Genomic DNA, 19,412 nt, shown 5'->3' on the forward strand with positions numbered 1-19,412 from the left:
TTATTTGTATAGTTTGACAAAGATTATTCCCTCATGATATAAGAAATAATCCCCGGTGGAATGCGTTGTCGGGCTTCACTGCTTGGATCAGGGGGGACTCAACTGTCTGTTCATTTGTGCCACGTCAGGTGTCAAGTGTTAAATAATAATAATAATAATAATGATAATAATTTGTGAATTCAACATAGTTAATAAATAGTCTACAGTCGCACATTCATGATTTAAACAGGTAAAGAGGGACATATAAATATCCTAATTTTCATATTTATGTTTATATAGTATTTCCATTAAGCACTGACATTTAAGCCATTTGGGGTAAAAACACCATATTGTGCTTGGTGAGAAAGTTTGGCAATACTACTTTAAAACTGCATGGTGATGTTGCACGTAGCCACTGAACTATGAAACAGTCTTCCCTTTGAAGATTATATACATTATTGTTTTAACAACTGTTTTTAATACCAGGGCTGTTCAATTTTGATAATAATTGATGACTTTGTTAAAATGACAGAATTATATTTCTGGTCTGATTCAGACTGATGTTGAGAAACGTTAGCACACAGTCTGAACAGCATATTTGACTGTCCACTACAATGCCATTAAACCATGACAGGATTCAGTCCCATTTATCATGGAAACTCTTCCATTCAAGTTTTTTTTTTTAATGCAGAATCTATTTATCTAATTTGGGGAAAAAAGTTAATAATGTATAATTGTTATACAGGTGTTACATAGTGTAAAACCTATCCTTTCATGAAAAATAATTAACCCTCAATACTAAGTGTCAATCTGCAGTTTTACAGTGTGTGAATTGCTTGGAATGGTAGAAATCTCCTTGTAGAAATATCTATACGTAAAGCTGTGAATAAAGTCTTTCTTAATGCTCTCCATCATGTTAAAGCTGTCAATACAGACTTTAGTATCGCCCTACATCATATTAAAGCTGTGAATAAAGGCTTTCTTACTGCTCTCTAGAGTGTCAGCCAGCTCCTCACCAATGAAAACCTGGGATCTATCCCGGTGGTCCCTGTGGAGGAAACGTCAGACGCACACACACACACGCACACGCGCGCACACACACACACGCACGCACGCACGCACGCACACACACACACACACACACACACACACACACACACACACACACACACACACACACACACACACACACACACACACACACACACACACACACACACACACACACACACACACACTGATTTGTGCACAGCACAGGTGTATCAAATGATGAATTCCACCTGTTCATAAATCTAATGTGTGTTCATGTTCGAATCATTTGAATTGTTCCATGCCCCATTTAACACCATAGAAAGCATGTGGAAGGCCAATGTTCAAAGAAGAGGACAGCAATAGTACAACAGTGTCCCTTGTCCAAAAGAGCAGATCTACAGTACAAGCTGGCAAACACATCACAACGTCTTGTCAGCTTGTAGCGTAGGGCAGGTACATGATTATAGGTTAGCTGGCGTTTTTGGCAAGTGATGGACTATAAACTGAACTTTTGCAAAAGTGAAAAAAAAAATTGCTTTTGCTCTAATTTGTAGCCTAAATGAGAAGATAGTTTTACTTTAAAGGGATTGTTGGCAACATTAAGCCTAAATTTGAAAAATATCTCTATATATATATTTTGCATTTTTTCCCCTCTATCAGCCACTATATAATGATGCTGGGGTGTTTTCCTGCATTGAAACACAGTCCTCTTTCTGAAATCCGTATTTCCCTACTGTTTATGTTTGTGGCGGGCCGTAAATGAACGCACGCATGTGCGCGTCCGTGCGCGTCCGTGTCAACTTTTTACTTTCGGTTTTAAAATGCTCTCAAACTTAGTTTTTGAGGCACATAATTTACTTTTCAGATAGCGTTAGGATAGAATTTAGTTGTTTAACTTCATATATGTGGTCAATTTGTCATGAAAGAGCCTATTTAAAAATAAAAATTCAGAGAACCGGCAGGGGCGGGCAGTTCCGCGAATTGTATCCGAATGAAGTAACCTATATTCGGCATGGCCCGTTTAGAAGTCTCCTTAACTCTATGGAAGTCCTCCGTGCGTCACCCCCTGGTGGTCGGGGAAACGAACTGCTGGAGTTTTTTCTTTGTTTATCTCTGAATCGCCTACAATCCCTTTAAGGGGCAAGGTTACGGGACCAAATAATAAAGCATAGCAGGATATTATAATGGCCTATTAATATAATAGCCAATTGTTCTACAGAATATTTGCTCACCACTGTTGTGGTGAAAATGATGATGTCATGCAGAACACTGTAACACTGGTATTCAATATGGATTATGGATAAGAGCTTTATAAATCACTGAGGGGAAATGCATTAACATCATACATATAACATATTCATGCATTACCATCCTAAATATTCCATCTGCTGTCCTGCATTGGGAATGGACACAGATGCATGTTCCTGGTAAGTCTATGAATTGTCTTTATATGGCATTCTACAATAAGTTTCATAACTGCTATTGGAAATTAAAACATAAATAATGTGACGTCTGCAGTCTAATAAGACACGATATTGTAAACACGTCACCAAAATTGTTTTGGTGTTTGTTCTCACTGGCAGAAACAGGAAACACACAAGGGACATAATAATTATATTCAGCTCTTAAACTTTACACACAATTCATCCTTACTTTAAAGATAAGCATCTTCACACAAATCTTTTTCTATTATTTTCTTTGTTTTGACAAAAGTTGGGCACAGTAAAATTTTGCTTGAGGTTTGGCACTATACTGTAACTGATTTTGCATTAAGAATAAGTCATTCTAAAGTATTCATGCCATCACCAATGTTTCTTGCCACATACACATACATGGGGAGGTAGAGCAGCCCTCTTGGAATCTGAAGGTTCCCCGTTTTGATCCTTGGCTCCCCCTGGGTTAGTGCTGAAGTTTCCTTGAGCAAGACCCCTAACTGCTGGTTGGTGCCTTGCGTGGTAAATGGGTGAATGTAATGCACATTGTAAAGCGCTTTGGATAAGGGCGTTATATAAATGCACCCATTAGTCCCAATCCTTGATTCTGATTGGCTGGTTTCCGTTTAGTAGACATACTAAAACTATAATCTACTGCTTTGATCTGTAGCTGGATGAGAGATGGGGAGCACTTGTTTTCCTTACAAGCCCTGCCCGTGCAGGCGTCTAAAGGTTCTATGACATTAATTCCCTTTTTTTATTTTTTGTGTTTTTTGGGGGGTTTTATGACCTCAATTAGACCCAAAAAAACAGAACTTTGAACATTCAGTGGATTTTCTGTGGTCTGGGGTTTTCTGAATAATTAGGCTGAAAAGTAATCTGTGATTGGCCATGAATGGCAAAGATTACTTTTTTCATTGCAGTTGAAAAGGCTTTAGAAATCAGAGAGAAAAAATCCTGCCATGGATCACTGGAGTGGATTATTCAGTTAAAACTTTTAACACACGTTTGAAGGAACATGATAAATACTTTTAATGCGTTGTAAAACTGAATGTCATGAAACCTTTAAGCACCACCCGTGTAGGACTGCGAGTGACTGAGGGGCTTCGGGCGGGGCTTGTAAAGAAAACAAGCGCTCCCCATCCCTCGCAAACCATCTGTTCTTGAGTCTCGGCTAGTAGCTTGTCTAACAGTTTACACAGGAAGTTCACAGAGTAGTAGCTAAATCTGTATTTAATCAAATATACATTTCTATTTAATATTTTAGTAACAACGAGATCTAACAATTACGTTTTGTTTCTCTATGTGAAGGTTTGGGAAAAGTTGAAAGTCTAACACGGACTGGCTGAGTAAACAGGAACTAGTCTCTGTCAGGAGGAAGTTGCTCGTCCTGGTAGCCGGGAACTACGTTCTTGTAGAAATTGTTCTTGTAGTGAATTATTAAGAACTGTTTTAATTGGGACATGTCTATGATTTTAGAAAAGCAATAAGCCACACAAGGTCTCAGTTTACCTCTATTTTATAATGTCTGAGAGGGTCGGAGGCACTCGTGCCATTATAAAATACGAGGTAAACTGCGATATCTAGTGGCTTATTGCTTTAATTTACCATTTACATACAAGTTTGTGTGTACCTAAATAACTAATTCAACTACGAATGAGAATGATGAATCAGACGCTCGTGGAGACACTCATATGAGCGATTTAGTATCAAATCTAGTCGTACACACGTTTCGTGAATGAGGTCCATTATTTCATAATGGTTGGTGGAAGAAAAACAAGCTGAATCCCACTGTAAACATGCCCTGATTATTGGATGTGATAAATAAACAGAGTATGAAGAACCAGACTAATCATAGTAGAGTCTGAGAACAACTAAACTCTCTAACTCTCTCTTGATAGTGATCGAAACACATAATGAAGACAATGGATGGATCTGTCTCCTTCTGTTGAGAAGACAATCTTTAGTCATGTTTAGTTAATGGTTATACAATTACAATCTCACTTATTTTTTTAAGACGATTATTTAAAATGTATATCCTGACCTGTAAACCACACAGTTACAATTGTTACTGTTTCAATGCTATGCCTAGTAAATTCACCCCTTTGTTCAGAATAGTGATGTGATGTCCATTTGAAGTCAATAGCTGTGGATAACTTAGTGGAGTCTGATAACTAAATCACATGTTTTGGTGTTGGTGTTGTTGTTGTCTGTTTTATATTCTGACCTTTGATCAGTAGAGTGGTCATCTTTGAAGTTAATAGGTTTACCCATGGACCAGTCACTCTTAATGGAGACACAACTGGGTATAGGGGACTCTGGTCTCTGCTTATGAACCCTGGTAAAAAGAAAGATGAACTATTTAGTTTATTTTTAACAAATGTTACAATCCTTGTGGAATCCAAAGCCACTTTTCTATGAACCTCTTTCATATTAGCACTCTTTATCCTAGAAAAAATAAAGAAAAGAAATACATGATTGGAAGATACATATTTATCTCTGCCATACGGTAATGGCCAAGGTCTGGGGTCTCTCTATCTATGTGTGCATCTGTGAGCAGCTAATGTCGGACACCACTAGACCGATCTGCGTGAACCTCTATTCCAATTTTATTTTCAATTCGGCCTCATGGTGGCACTATAACAGACCGCTTCATGTGTTGGTGTATAACTCTTGAACCATATGTCATACAATCACATTTCTTTCACCTGGGTTCCTTTGATCATAACACAACTATATAGGACAGGCCCATTTCCGCCTGACAAGATTTTCCACCATTTTGTGTTTTCTTCAAAACACACTTTTTAATACTACTATTTCTTACAAAAGATGCCATATATCATGAACGAAACATCGAATCATACCCCACTTGAAATTCCATGTTGAGGGGCCTCTATGGAGCTCTATGGAGCTTTTACTTCTGCCCATATAGGGCCGCCACAACAGTCTGTCGTACAAACTCTATTTCCCCCCACAACTTCCTTGAGCCCTGATGGCTGCAACCCACATCTGACACAACCCTGCTTATACACAACCAGGGCTGGCAGAGATCTGCAAAGTTTAAAATGAGAGAGACTACATCCAAGTCTCTCTTACAAAACCTTGTTGCTATCAACTTGTTGCCAACTTGCTAAAAGTTAATTCCCCCACCACTCTTTCTGATAGATCAAGATAGTTAAAGGACCAATTCACCCATTTTCAACCAATCTTCGTAAATTGGTCCTCAATAATGCTCATTATAATATGGTACTATTTCTGTCAACTCAGTCTGTGTCTCAAAGGAGGGCTGTGGACAGTTAAAAAACCTGCATCATCAGTGATTTGTTTTAAATGAATGCAATATTAATGGCTTCCATTATAGCAAGCTAAGTTTCCAGGCAGAGAAAGGCTATTTTCAAGAGTTGAATGAGTACTTGACATGGAAAATTATTTGCCTGAATTAATTTATTTATTTTGTAAAATCTTCCTTCAGACAGTATGGTGGAATTATTAAAATAACCAACCAAGAAAAGTTATTGTAAGTTATTAAAGTTATTAATAGTGCCAATACAGCACTGGGAAGGGCCTGACAATCAATAAAAAAATCTCATGACCTCTGACCTCTGCTGAGTAGAGTCTAAAAACAACTACCGTAACTCATGTTACTCATGTTGTTTTATTTCTGACCTCTGATCAGTACAGTCGTGTTCATCTTTGAAGGTAATAGGACGACCCATGGACCAGTCACTCTTCATGGAGACACAGCTGGGTACAGGAGAGTCTGGTCTCTGCTGATGAACCCTGGTAGAAAAAGGATGAACTATAATTATAAATTACGAGGTAAACTGCGATATCTAGTGGCTTATTGCTTTAATTTACCATTTTACATACGAGTTTGTGTGTACCTAAAGAACTAATTAAACTAGGAATAAGAATGATGAATCAGACGCTCGTGGAGACACTCATGAGCGATTTAGTATCAAATCTAGTCGTACACACGTTTCGTGAATGAGGTCCATTATTTCATAATGGTTGGTGGAAGAAAAACAAGCTGAATCCCACTGTAAACATTGCCCTGATTATTGGATGTGATAAATAAACAGAGTATGAAGAACCAGACTAATCATAGTAGAGTCTGAGAACAACTAAACTCTCTCTAACTCTCTCTTGATAGACCCTTATCGAAACACATAATGAAGAAAATGGAAGGATCTGTCTCCTTCTGTTGAAAAGACAATCTTTAGTCATGTTTAGTTAGTGGTTATACAATTACAATCTCACTTATTTTTTTAAGACGATTATTTAAAATGTATATCCTGACCTGTAAACCACACAGTTACAATTGTTACTGTTTCAATGCTATGCCTAGTAAATTCACCCCTTTGTTCAGAATAGTGATGTGATGTCCATTTGAAGTCAATAGCTGTGGATAACTTAGTGGAGTCTGATAACTAAATCACATGTTTTGGTGTTGTTGTTGTCTGTTTTATATTCTGACCTTTGATCAGTAGAGTGGTCATCTTTGAAGTTAATAGGTTTACCCATGGACCAGTCACTCTTAATGGAGACACAGCTGGGTATAGTGGACTCTGGTCTCTGCTTATGAACCCTGGTAAAAAGAGAGATGAACTATTTAGTTTATTTTTAACAAATGTTACAATCCTTGTGGAATCCACAGCCACTTTTCTATGAACCTCTTTCATATTAGCACTCTTTATCCTAGAAAAAAGAAAGAAAATAAATACATGATTGGAAGATACATATTTATCTCTGCCATACGGTAATGGCCATGGTCTGGGGTTTATTTTCGCCCCTGTCCGTCCGTCCGTCTCTCCATCTACTGTATGTGTGCATCTGTGAGCAGCTAATGTCGGACACCACTAGACCGATCTGCGTGAACCTCGATTCCAATTTTATTTTCAATTCGGCCTCATGGTGGCACTATAACAGACCGCTTCATGTGTTGGTGTATAACTCTTGAACCATATGTCATACAATCACATTTCTTTCACCTGGGTTCCTTTGAACATAACACAACTATATAGGACAGGCCCATTTCCGCCTGACAAGATTTTCCACCATTTTGTGTTTTCTTCAAAACACACTTTTTAATACTACGATTTCTTACAAAAGATGCCTATATCATGAACGAAACATCGAATCATACCCCACTTGAAATTCCATGTTGAGGGGCCTCTATGGAGCTCAACTCCAAAACAGCTTTCACTTCTGCCCATATAGGACCGCCACAACAGTCTGTGTCGTACAAACTCTATTTCCCCCCACAGCTTCCTTGAGCCCTGATGGCTGCAACCCACATCTGACACAACCCTGCTTATAGGCAACCAGGGCTGGCAGAGATCTGCAAAGTTTAAAATGAGAGAGACTACATCCAAGTCTCTCTTACAAAACCTTGTTGCTATCAACTTGTTGCCAACTTGCTAAAAGTTGATTCCCCCACCACTCTTTCTGATAGATCAAGATAGTTAAAGGACCAATTCAGCCATTTTCAACCAATCTTCGTAAATTGGTCCTCAATAATGCTCATTATAATATGGTACTATTTCTGTCTATACTCAGTCTGTCTCTCAAAGGAGGGCTGTGGACAGTTAAAAAAAACGCATCATCAGTGATTTGTTTTAAATGAATGCAATATTAATGGCTTCCATTATAGCAAGCTAAGTTTCCAGGCAGAGAAAGGCTATTTTCAAGAATTGAATGAGTACTTGACATGGAAAATTATTTGCCCGAATTAATTTTTTTTATTTTGTAAAATCTTCCTTCAGACAGTGGTGGAATTATTAAAATAACCAACCAAGAAAAGTTATTGTAAGTTATTAAAGTTATTAATAGTGCCTATACAGCACTGGGAAGGGCCTGACAATCAATCAAAAAATCTCATGACCTCTGACCTCTGCTGATTAGAGTCTAAGAACAACTACCGTAACTCATGTTACTCATGTTGTTTTATTTCTGACCTCTGATCAGTAGAGTCGTGTTTATCTTTGAAGGTAATAGGACGACCCATGGACCGGTCACTCTTCATGGAGAGACAGCTGGGTACAGGAGAGTCTGGTCTCTGCTGATGAACCCTGGTAGAAAAAGGATGAACAGCATTTAGTTTATGTTTATTGAATCATAAGTCATGTCAAATCAAAAGCAACCAGTCACAAATCTCTTATATTAGCCATCTAAAAATGATAGAAACTAAAAACTGTCTCATACAGTCAACCTGGAACATCCAGTTGTAAACAGTGACGTCAACAGCTATTTCTCATCCAAGGATGGAAGATTCACACAAGTAGATTCTTAGTGATACAGAACCCCTCTACTTCAAACTGGTGATAGAACTTATTTTAAAATGGAAACATATGCGCAGTATTAATTGAAATAAATCTGCAACATAATCTCCATGGAGATAGGGTCCTTAGTCTTTTTTTCCTTTTAAGTGGCCATGGTATAAACACAATACTGCACTCTGACGTGTCTTGTTAGAGAAAAACAGGCTCAACAGATAGAACTACATTTTTCACATTTTTAACTCGTGCTACTTGATTTTCTGCCGTATCCAAAATGGCGGCTATGTAAACAAACAAACAATGTCATTTACAGCTTAAAATTGAAGAACCCTCCTCTACGCGTCGGGGTCTAATCACCCTGTCAGGGTTTATTTCTCAATAAAGACCTGCGCCCCATTGATCATCCCTTTCAAAATGTACACCTCATTTTGCATTATCACTGCTGTTCTGTAACTGCTCTGTACATACATACCCCCCCCCACCACACACACACACACACACACACACACACACACACACACACACACACACACACACACACACACACACACCACACACACACCACACACACACCACACACACACACACACACACACACACACACACACACACACACACACACACACACACATACAATTATTGCAATTTATATTGTCCAGTTGCTTAATGTCCTGTTACTTTTTATTTTTATGCACCCGGGGATACAACAGATTGTTACTGCCGGGAGGAAATCTAGTATGTCTGAAACTGTTACTTTTCAGGAAATTAAGAGGAAAAAAAACGGTGCTCCAATTTATCCAATGTTGTTAATACTTTTAGTGTGAGAATGCGTTGAACAGGAATAACACTATTTTAAAATCATGATCAACTGATGACTAAGTTACTGTTTCAATAATCTGTCTGCTAATGTCAAACCTTTGATCAGTAGAGTGGTGTCCATCTTTAAAGTTAATAAGTCGACCCTTGGAACAGTCACTTTTCATGGAGACACAGCTGGGTACAGGAGAGTCTGGTCTCTGCTGATGAACCCTGGTAGAAAGAGAGGATGTACAATATTTGGTTAATTTGTCATTGAATCATACAATCCATGTGGAATCATCCATGTGTTTTAACGTGCTGACCTCTGATCAGTAGAGTCGTGTTCATCTTTGAAGGTAATAGGTAGATCCTTGGACCAGTCACTCTTCATGGAGACACAGCTGGGTACAGGAGAGTCCGGTCTCTGCTGATAAACCCTGGTAGAAAAATGAGGAACAGCATTTAGTTTATGTTTATTGAATCATATAAGTCATGTCAAATCAAAAGCAACCAGTCACAAATCTCTTATATTAGCAATCTAAAAATGATAGAAACTAAAAACTGTCTCATACAGTCAACCTGGAACATCCAGTTGTAAACAGTGACGTCAACAGCTATTTCTCATTGATCCTGTACCTGGCCTGTAGACCTGTTTGCAATTTGGTGTTGGGGGAATTTCTCACCTGAACTGAGTCAGTGGGTCCCTAAACATGACAAATCACGGAGGTGCTTGTCATGTGTGGCACGAATGGCGCAATGGCCAAATCAAAAATGGCCGCCATCGACTATGATGAAAATCCAACTTTTTTGTTTTTGAGTGTTTAAACACATGTAATACCTCCATCTAGACTAATTGTGGTGTGTGGAATTCATTTCTGATATTGTTATGACCATTTTGGGTGATGTTGACCTTGAAAGGTCATGGTCATGGTCATTTTGTTATTCTGAAGACCTTGGCCATAACTTGGCCATTGTTAGGAGTAAAAACAGGTGCAATGAGTCTTATCCAACTAATTCTGACATTTAGAATTCATTTCTGATATTGTTTTGACCATTAAGGATCATCTTGTCATTGAAATATCAATGTCAATGTCATTTTTCAATAATTCAATTACGATTTTGTACTTTACTGTCCCTTTTATTGTATTTTTTTTCATACCAGACCATCAGATCTGCCCGAAGCCTTCTCGCTAGCTATGCTGTGAAATGCTCTGAAGATGGAGAGACACCCATACCAAGTACTTTCACAAGGGAGGATTATACTATGGCAGGCATGGACAACTCAGATTATGCTGATAAATCATCACTCTCCGGCACAGAGGGTTCACACTACACAGCATTAGTACTGTTCCAAGACGCCACAGTGAGCAGACCCCTTCATAAGCCTCCAGTGTCAAGTACAGGATTAAGCCATGCTGATCCAATCTTGCGAACAAAGTTGCCTTGTCAAGAGGTACCTCCCCATGCTAAGCCAGTAGTTCGACCTGCCCTGCCACCAGACATGCTGCTGCACCCTGAAAACAAGCAAGCAACATTACTCGACATGCCAACTGCCCGAAGTGTATCTGCAAAGCGAGAATTCTTGATCAGTTTGATCCGCTGTGGTGCATCAGCAGGAGACACTCTGATATGGGCCGCTGTGCACACACTTGTCTCATCTGCTGTGGTGCCGATGATGCGTGTTGGCTTCCTCCCTGTCATACCAAGACCCATCACTGATCGTGCTACCGTCAGGCATTGCCTCACCAACTTCCAGAGTGTTCGCAGACAATTAAATCAGACATCAATGGCGATATGGTGCGATGAAGGCGTGTTCGCCCCGGCTGCAGATATTTACCTGCACGAGACAGAACAATTGAAGGATCTTTTTCTCTGCATGGGCCCTTTCCATTGGACCCGTGTTCTGCTCAGATGCCAGGGAAAACTGCTTCGAGGTTCTGGCCCGGATGACGCACTGGTTGAGTGTGCCGTGTTTGGACCTGGTGTGATAGAGTCAGTGTTAAACGGCAGCCATTATGTCCGGGCTCTCACTGGGATGCTGATTGTGGAGCATGTGATCAGGTCAACAAGCTGTTGACCGAGGGGTCGCTCCACGCTTGCTCAACTGTCTCACAAATGGGGAGCGTGTCTACTGCTCATACAGACAGGAAAGGTTAGTTGAGAAGACCAAGAAAATGAGCACAACCATACCAAAGCGGAAGCTACCGCAGTTCAACGAGCAACCTAAGAAGACACCAACAACCATTCTGAAGGAGCAGAAGTTAGTCTCATCCAAAGACATGGCCGAGGCACATAGGAGTATGGACATTGCTAAGGAGCGGGGCATGAACATCCGGCAGGTACTAACTCATGATGTGCTCTCAGCATCTCCCCTGTTTGAAGGTGACCTTCCAGCTCATGTCAACAAGTCAAAACTTGTCAGTGAAATTGAGCCTGAACTTGACCTCACCCAATGGAGTCCAAAGTCTACTCTTGCCACTCATGTTGTGGTAGACTTCATGTCGAAAATACGGCAGATGCCACTTGCACGATTCCCTACTTTAGGTGCTGTCATCAACGCCATCATCAGCTCAACATTATCCCTCTGTGAAGAGCCAGAGTTCATCCATCTCATACTTGATTCCTACATTGAGATGTCTCTAAAGGAAGGGGAGCGCATGCGGCGCACAGACTCAAGAACAGGAATCGACATCATTGGCATGAACAGAGACACACCTATCCCTCAGCAACTTGACAAGTTCTGGGCATCTGAGGAGAACAAGCAGAATCTCCAGCTGCTAGTTTGGGATATGGTGTGCAGTCGAGCCTGTCGCAATACTACCATCATTGTCAGCTCTGTTGTCTCTGAAGATGAGGTGCTCCCAGCAAAGGCAGCTGGTGGTGAAGAGATCCCAGACCTCTTGAACTGGATTGAGGAGGCTGATACCAGACTGGTGGTGCATGTGGAGTGGGCTGTTCGTGTGAAACAGAGCAAGAGAGTTATCATAGTCTCCAATGATACAGACACCTTCGCATTACTGCTGTACTACACCCCATACTTCCAAGCACTGGGGATGAAGGAGATCTGGCAGCAGTATGGCACTGGTGAGAAGCGGCGCATGCTTCCACTGCATCAAGCAGTCTCTCATCTTGGAGCACCACTAGCCAAGACAGTGATCAAGGCACATATCCTGACTGGAGAAGACTGCATGAGCAAGGTGGGGACCAAACATGCAGCTATGACTTCTGACCCAGTACAATATTTAACAAACTTTGGAGAGGCAGACACCTTGACAGAACAAGACACAGCATTGGCAGAGAAGTACTTGGTACGTGTCTGGGCAGGGGCTAGGTCAAGTACAACTGCTGAGACGTTTGATGACCTCAGGGTAGAAAGCTATACCAGTGCCAGTGCTGGAATTGATGCTCTCCCTCCCACAAGTAGTGTGATCAGAGGTCACATCAAACGAGGTGCTTTTCTGGTGCATAGGGCTTGCCACCTGCTTGTGACGGCCAAGGAACCTGAGGCAAGACTAGAGGCAATGGAACATGGATGGGAGGAGCACTTTGGTACACTCCTGCCATCCAAATGTCTGAAGCCCTTACCACCGAGTCTGCTCACAGTATGCAAGTGTGCAGGCAAGTGTGACACTCTGCGATGTGGCTGCCGTGCTGCTGGAGTTCCGTGCATTATATTCTGCCATGGAAAACAGGAAAAACCTTCATGGAAAAACCCATCACACTAACCTGCATGCACACATATGCTGCACTGTATGAGAAAATTTTTAATTTGATTTTTGTCTTGATTTTATTTGTATATCAATTTTATTTTCATGTCTTATTTTCTAATTAAAGCACCCAATTCAAATAAAAATCAAAGGGGGGTATTTAGAATTGGAAAAAATGTCAGGTTCATGTCTTTTGTTAAAAAAAAAAAGAGGAAAAAAAAGGAAAAAGTACAATAAAAGAATCGAGTTATTGAATAATGATATTGATATTGACATTTCAATGACAAGATGATCCTTAATGGTCAAACAATACCAGAAAGGAATTCTAAATGTCAGAATTAGTTGGATAAGACTTATTGCACCTGTTTTTACTCCTAACAATGGCCAGGTTATGGCCAAGGTCTTCAGAATAACAAAATGACCTTGACCATGACCTTTCAAGGTCAAAATCACCCAAAATGGTCATAACAATATCAGAAATGAATTCCACACACCACAATTAGTCTAAATGGAGGTATTACATGTGTTTAAACACTCAAAAACAAAAAAGTTGGATTTTTTGGATCATAGTCGATGGCGGCCATTCTTGATTTGGCCATTGCGCCATTCGTGCCACTCTGGCGGACAAGCACCTCCGTGATTTTTCATGTCTAGGGACCCACTGACTCAGTTTAGGTGAGAAATTCCCCCAACACCAAATTGCAAACAGGTCTACCGGCCAGGTACTGGACTACATCCAAGGATGGAAGATTCACACAAGTAGATTCTTACTTCAAACTGGTGATAGAACTTATTTTAAAATGGAAACATATGCGCAGTATTAATTGAAATAAATCTGCAACATAATCTCCATGGAGATAGGGTCCTTAGTCTTTTTTTTCTTTTAAGTGGCCATGGTATAAACACAATACTGCACTCTGACGTGTCTTGTTAGAGAAAAACAGGCTCAACAGATAGAACTACATTTTTCACATTTTTTACTCGTGCTACTTGATTTTCTGCTGTATCCAAAATGGCGGCTATGTAAACAAACAAACAATGTCATTTACAGCTTAATGTAAATGACGGGGTCGGGGTCTAATCACCCTGTCAGGGTTTATTTCTCAATAAAGACCTGCGCCCCATTGATTATCCCTTTCAAGATGTACACCTCATTTTGCATTATCACTGCGCACACACACACACACACACACACACACACACACACACACACACACACACACACACACACACACACACACACACACATACAATTATTGCAATTGATTCATTAGTCATTACAACCATATTGTCCAGTTGCTTAATGTCCTGTTACTTTTTATTTTTATGCACCCGGGGATACAACAGACTGTTACTGCCGGGAGGAAATCTAGTATGTCTGAAACTGTTACTTTTCAGGAAATTAAGAGGGAAAAAAACGGTGCTCCAATTTATCCAATGTTGTTAATACTTTTAGTGTGAGAATGCGTTGAACAGGAATAACACTATTTTAAAATCATGATCAACTGATGACTAAGTTACTGTTTCAATAATTTGTCTGCTAATGTCAAACCTTTGATCAGTAGAGTGGTGTCCATCTTTAAAGTTAATAAGTCGACCCTTGGAACAGTCACTTTTCATGGAGACACAGCTGGGTACAGGAGAGTCTGGTCTCTGCTGATGAACCCTGGTAGAAAGAGAGGATGTACAATATTTGGTTAATTTGTCATTGAATCATACAATCCATGTGGAATCATCCATGTGTTTTAACGTGCTGACCTCTGATCAGTAGAGTCCTGTTCATCTTTGAAGGTAATAGGTAGATCCTTGGACCAGTCACTCTTCATGGAGACACAGCTGGGTACAGGAGAGTCCGGTCTCTGCTGATAAACCCTGGTAGAAAAATGAGGAACAGCATTTAGTTTATGTTTATTGAATCATATAAGTCATGTCAAATCAAAAGCAACCAGTCACAAATCTCTTATATTAGCAATCTAAAAATGATAGAAACTAAAAACTGTCTCATACAGTCAACCTGGAACATCAAAAACAAACAGTGACGTCAACAGCTATTTCTCATCCAAGGATGGAAGATTCACACAAGTAGATTCTTATGATACAGAACCCCTCTACTTAAAACTGGTGATAGAACTTATTTAAAATAGAAACATATGCGCAGTATTAATTGAAATACATCTGCAACATCCCTGCCACACAATCAGAGAGAGGGGCCCTTTCCTGGACCCAAAACTCACGGCCTAAGCAGTGGTCCAATTCTCTCCCAACTTGCTACAAAAATCGCTCATGCAAAAGTAGATAATACTTTCTTTTCCACCTTCACATGTGTCTCCACTTCTAAAAATCATAAAGTTTCTGCAAAATTTCAGCTCGCACTTTCACTTCCGGGATGTATGCAACGTCAAAATGATCAAAACATGTGCGCGCAACAAACAAATGTTGCCACATCCGCGACACGGGCGAGGATGGAGATAGGGTCCTTAGTCTTTTTTTTTTCGTGGCCATGGTATAAACACAATACTGCACTCTGAAGTGTCTTGTTAGAGAAAAACAGACTCAACAGATGGAACTCAAATTTTCACCTCCAACTCAGCCATTATTTTCTATTATCACACGGCTTGGTTGAGTGCTTGATTCTGATTGGTCAATCACTGTATTCAGTGGTCTGTTATTTTTGCCAGACCCAAGGGGTCGGGCTTATATGAGGCTTTGTATCTGTTTCGTCCATACATGGGCAGGGGCCATTTGTCCTCCGGCCCCAGCCAAAAAAGCCTGTCCCCCTTTCGTCCATACATGGGTATCTGTTTCGTCCATACATGGGCAGGGGCCATTTGTCCTCCGGCCCCAGCCAAAAAAAGTCTGTCCCCCTTTCGTCCATACATGGGTATACACAGGCTGACACGTCATGTGAAGTCCGTCTTAGCCGTGACGTAGTGCATGTTTTGTACCTGTTTCCTCCATGTATGGAGGCTTTGTACCATGAGGCTTTGTACCTGTTTCGTCCATACATGGGCATGGGCCATTTGTCCTCCGGCCCCAGCCAAAAAAAAATTTGTGACGTCCCCTTTCGTCACAAACTATTCATGACATCATGAACTTCAGTTATAAAGTGGTTTGTACTGTAGGTGTGTTACATACTAGGACTTCATTCTGGGTCTGGCAGAACCAGGTCTCCTGGTCTTGTTTAACAATGACCTCTATACAATATTGTCATTTACAGCTTAATATTGAAAAACCCTCCGCTACGCATCGGGGTCTAATCACCCTGTCAGGGTTTATTTCTCAATAAAGACCTGCTCCACATTGGTTATCCCTTGCAAAATGGACACCTCAATGGCTGCGGGTACATGGACAGTTTCATTCGGAATGAATACACTTCTATTCGGAATGAATGAATGGATGAATTCAGTCAGAATAGAAATGCTCATGTAAACACCTCAATTGGAATAGAATATTCCATTCCAGTCTGACCCGAATGGAGGGGTGGTATAGACCGTTTGAATCGGGATATACCAATCGGAATTGACCATGTAAACACTTTATTCCGAACGCTCCTCTCTGTTTGGAATACATGCATTTTATTTGCGCATGTCCGTGCTTAGTAGTGCTGTCAGAATTGTCCAAAAATGACCTATCAAATCTCTAATTCGGCCACGGTTGGTGCTGAGAAGCGCTCGCTCCTGCGGGATAAAATGTATTATTCTATTCTATAGCGTCATTTAATAAGCCTTTTTCTAAACAGGTATTTTAGTCCTCAGTTTTTAAAAAGAATCCCTGGCCACATGACAAAGATTTTTAAATCCCTGTCCACACGTAAACACAGAAACGCATTGATCAGCTGCAAGTTTCAATTTTAAATCAGATTTTATTTTATTATTTGTATTTATTTTATATATGAGGGGCCAAATACATATACATTTTAATCACATGTTAAGGCCCAATACTGCAATAGCTGCATTATTTTAATAGCATACGTGAACAAAAATAAATGAAAACAACATTATTAGGGCGCAGCTGCAGCGCAAACAGATGAGTTTTACTTCATCAATTCATTACATGGGCAGCCGGAACGGTTCTCAAAACACCCCGCCCCACGCACCTTTTGAGCGGGCCATCCACGACTGCTCCATGGTCGCTGGATTTTGACCCGGGCGATTGTGTTTTAGGGCGACAGACCCCGCATTCAACCCGTGTGCGCTCCGCGCGCTACTCGGCGCAGAAAGAGGGTTTTCGTCACAGTGAATGAGTTACAGCATGTTTCAAAGCTTTTTCATAATAATACAAGAAAAACGTGACACTCGGCATAATGAGTAGCTTATTCTTTCTACTTAAGTATATTTTGATGCCAAATGAATACTTTTGTACTTTTGCCATAAATGAGCGTGCCTTGTTTCATAGACTGTAAGTGTTGCTCTCTCTCTCTCTCTCCATTTATTATTATAATGACCATGAGCGGTCCGGTGTTTATGTATTATTATTTATTATTATAATGACCATGTGAGAATGCGCGATGACATCATCGTACCTACATGAGAAATGTGACAAATCGTATAGGCTAGCCTACGTTTTACCGTGTCTGGTACCAATACAAAAAAAGAAACTGGTCTGAACTTAGGCTTGCACCGCATACAACGCTGCCTGGCCAGGAGTCGGTGCGTTGCTTACCGGCCTGCCTACGACCGACAGACCTCCGCCGCGGAGACACAAGGGGGCTATTGCCTCCTCCCCATGCCCACCAGGGGAAGCTCTGCTCCGGGTAGTGGCCCCTGGTCCATGCCCGGGCGTAGGCGGGAACCACTTTGCGCATGTCAAAAGTTATATTCCGAATGAATGCTTTGGTCATGTAAACGAGGAATACTTTTATTCAGGTCCCATGTAAACAGGTAAGTGGAACGGATTCCTCTATTCGGAATGAGTTCATTCGGAATGAATTCATTCTGAATGAATACATGATGGTCCATGTACCCGCAGCCATAGTGCATTATCACTATCACCTCACTCACTCACTCACTCACTCACTCACTCACTCACTCACTCACTCACTCACTCACTCACTCACTCACTCACACACACACACACACACACACACACACACACACACACACACACACACACACACACACACACACACACACACACACACACACACACACACAATTATTGCAATTGATCCATTAGTCATTACAACCACATTGTTCAGTTGCTTCATGTCCTGTTACTATTTGTATTTGTATGGCCATGGCATAAACACAATATACTGCACTCTGAAGTGTCTTGTTAGAGAAAAACAGACTCAACAGATGGTACTCAATTTTTCACCTCCAACTCTGTGCTGTTTGATTAAAAAAGAGAAAAAAAACATTTAAATGATGTGATCTCTTTAGTCTGCTTCATTTGGTCAATCTTGTTTGTCACTTTAAAATGTCCAAATATGAACGCTGTTATGATAAAACAATATTATATTAATTTCTCATGATATAGACCCTCATTGAAACACATAATGAACGCAACGGATATTTATGTGTTCTTCTGTTAATATTAAATAATCTAATACTTTTTTGATGACTATTCTTTAAAGTTGATATAGCCTACTGATCTATAGACCAGACATTCACCACTGTTTCAATCATCTGCCTGGTACATTCAAACCTTTGTTCAGTAGAGTGGTGTCCATCTTTGAAGTAAAGAGGTTCATCCTTAGACCAGTCACTCTCCATGGAGACACAGCTGGGTACAGGAGACTCTGGTCTCTGCTGATGAACCCTGGTAGAAAGAGAGGATGAACACTATTTAGTTAATTTGTCATTGAATCATACAATCCATGTGGAATCATCAAGTTTTTTAACATGCTGACTTCTGATCAGTAGAGTGTTGTTCATCTTTGAAGTTAAGAGGTTGATCCTTATTGGACCAGTCACTCTGGGTAACCACTTAAACCATTATGTTATACTTTGGTTATTCAAAAATAGCAAAAATCTACAAGCACGGCACTGAGTGCATAGATCTGCTATTTTTGAAAAATCGTGAAAATTTGTGCAGATCTTTGAATATATATATTATTTAAAGCGAACATTTGTAACTCAAATCTTTACTTCTGGGGGTCCCTGGAACAACATATTTTGAGATGGGGGTCCGTGGCCAAATGCATATCATTTTGGGGGTCCTCATTGATATAGCAACAATAGTTT

The 19,412-nt window shown here is 40.4% G+C and overlaps 1 protein-coding gene across 1 annotated transcript in view; it reads right to left on the reverse strand.

Annotated features, from left to right (window-relative positions):
- LOC308097637 (NACHT, LRR and PYD domains-containing protein 3-like) overlaps positions 1 to 19,132 on the reverse strand; it is a 34,800-nt gene extending 15,668 nt beyond the window's left edge. The window contains exons 1-11 of the mRNA XM_080445557.1: positions 19,079 to 19,132; positions 18,874 to 18,987; positions 14,986 to 15,099; positions 14,780 to 14,893; positions 9,844 to 9,957; positions 9,638 to 9,751; positions 8,402 to 8,515; positions 6,922 to 7,032; positions 6,111 to 6,224; positions 4,672 to 4,782; positions 966 to 1,027 (exon numbers count right to left, since the gene is read on the reverse strand). Of these exons, the coding sequence (XP_080301683.1) occupies positions 966 to 1,027; positions 4,672 to 4,782; positions 6,111 to 6,224; positions 6,922 to 7,032; positions 8,402 to 8,515; positions 9,638 to 9,751; positions 9,844 to 9,957; positions 14,780 to 14,893; positions 14,986 to 15,099; positions 18,874 to 18,941 (1,036 nt within the window). The 5' untranslated portion in view covers positions 18,942 to 18,987; positions 19,079 to 19,132. The remainder of the gene's footprint in view (positions 1 to 965; positions 1,028 to 4,671; positions 4,783 to 6,110; positions 6,225 to 6,921; positions 7,033 to 8,401; positions 8,516 to 9,637; positions 9,752 to 9,843; positions 9,958 to 14,779; positions 14,894 to 14,985; positions 15,100 to 18,873; positions 18,988 to 19,078) is intronic.
- Positions 19,133 to 19,412: the final 280 nt, after the last annotated feature.

The sequence above is a fragment of the Gymnoscopelus braueri genome, assembly GCF_963280865.1.
Source record: "Gymnoscopelus braueri genome assembly, chromosome: 12".
In the NCBI taxonomy this organism is placed as follows: domain Eukaryota; kingdom Metazoa; phylum Chordata; class Actinopteri; order Myctophiformes; family Myctophidae; genus Gymnoscopelus; species Gymnoscopelus braueri.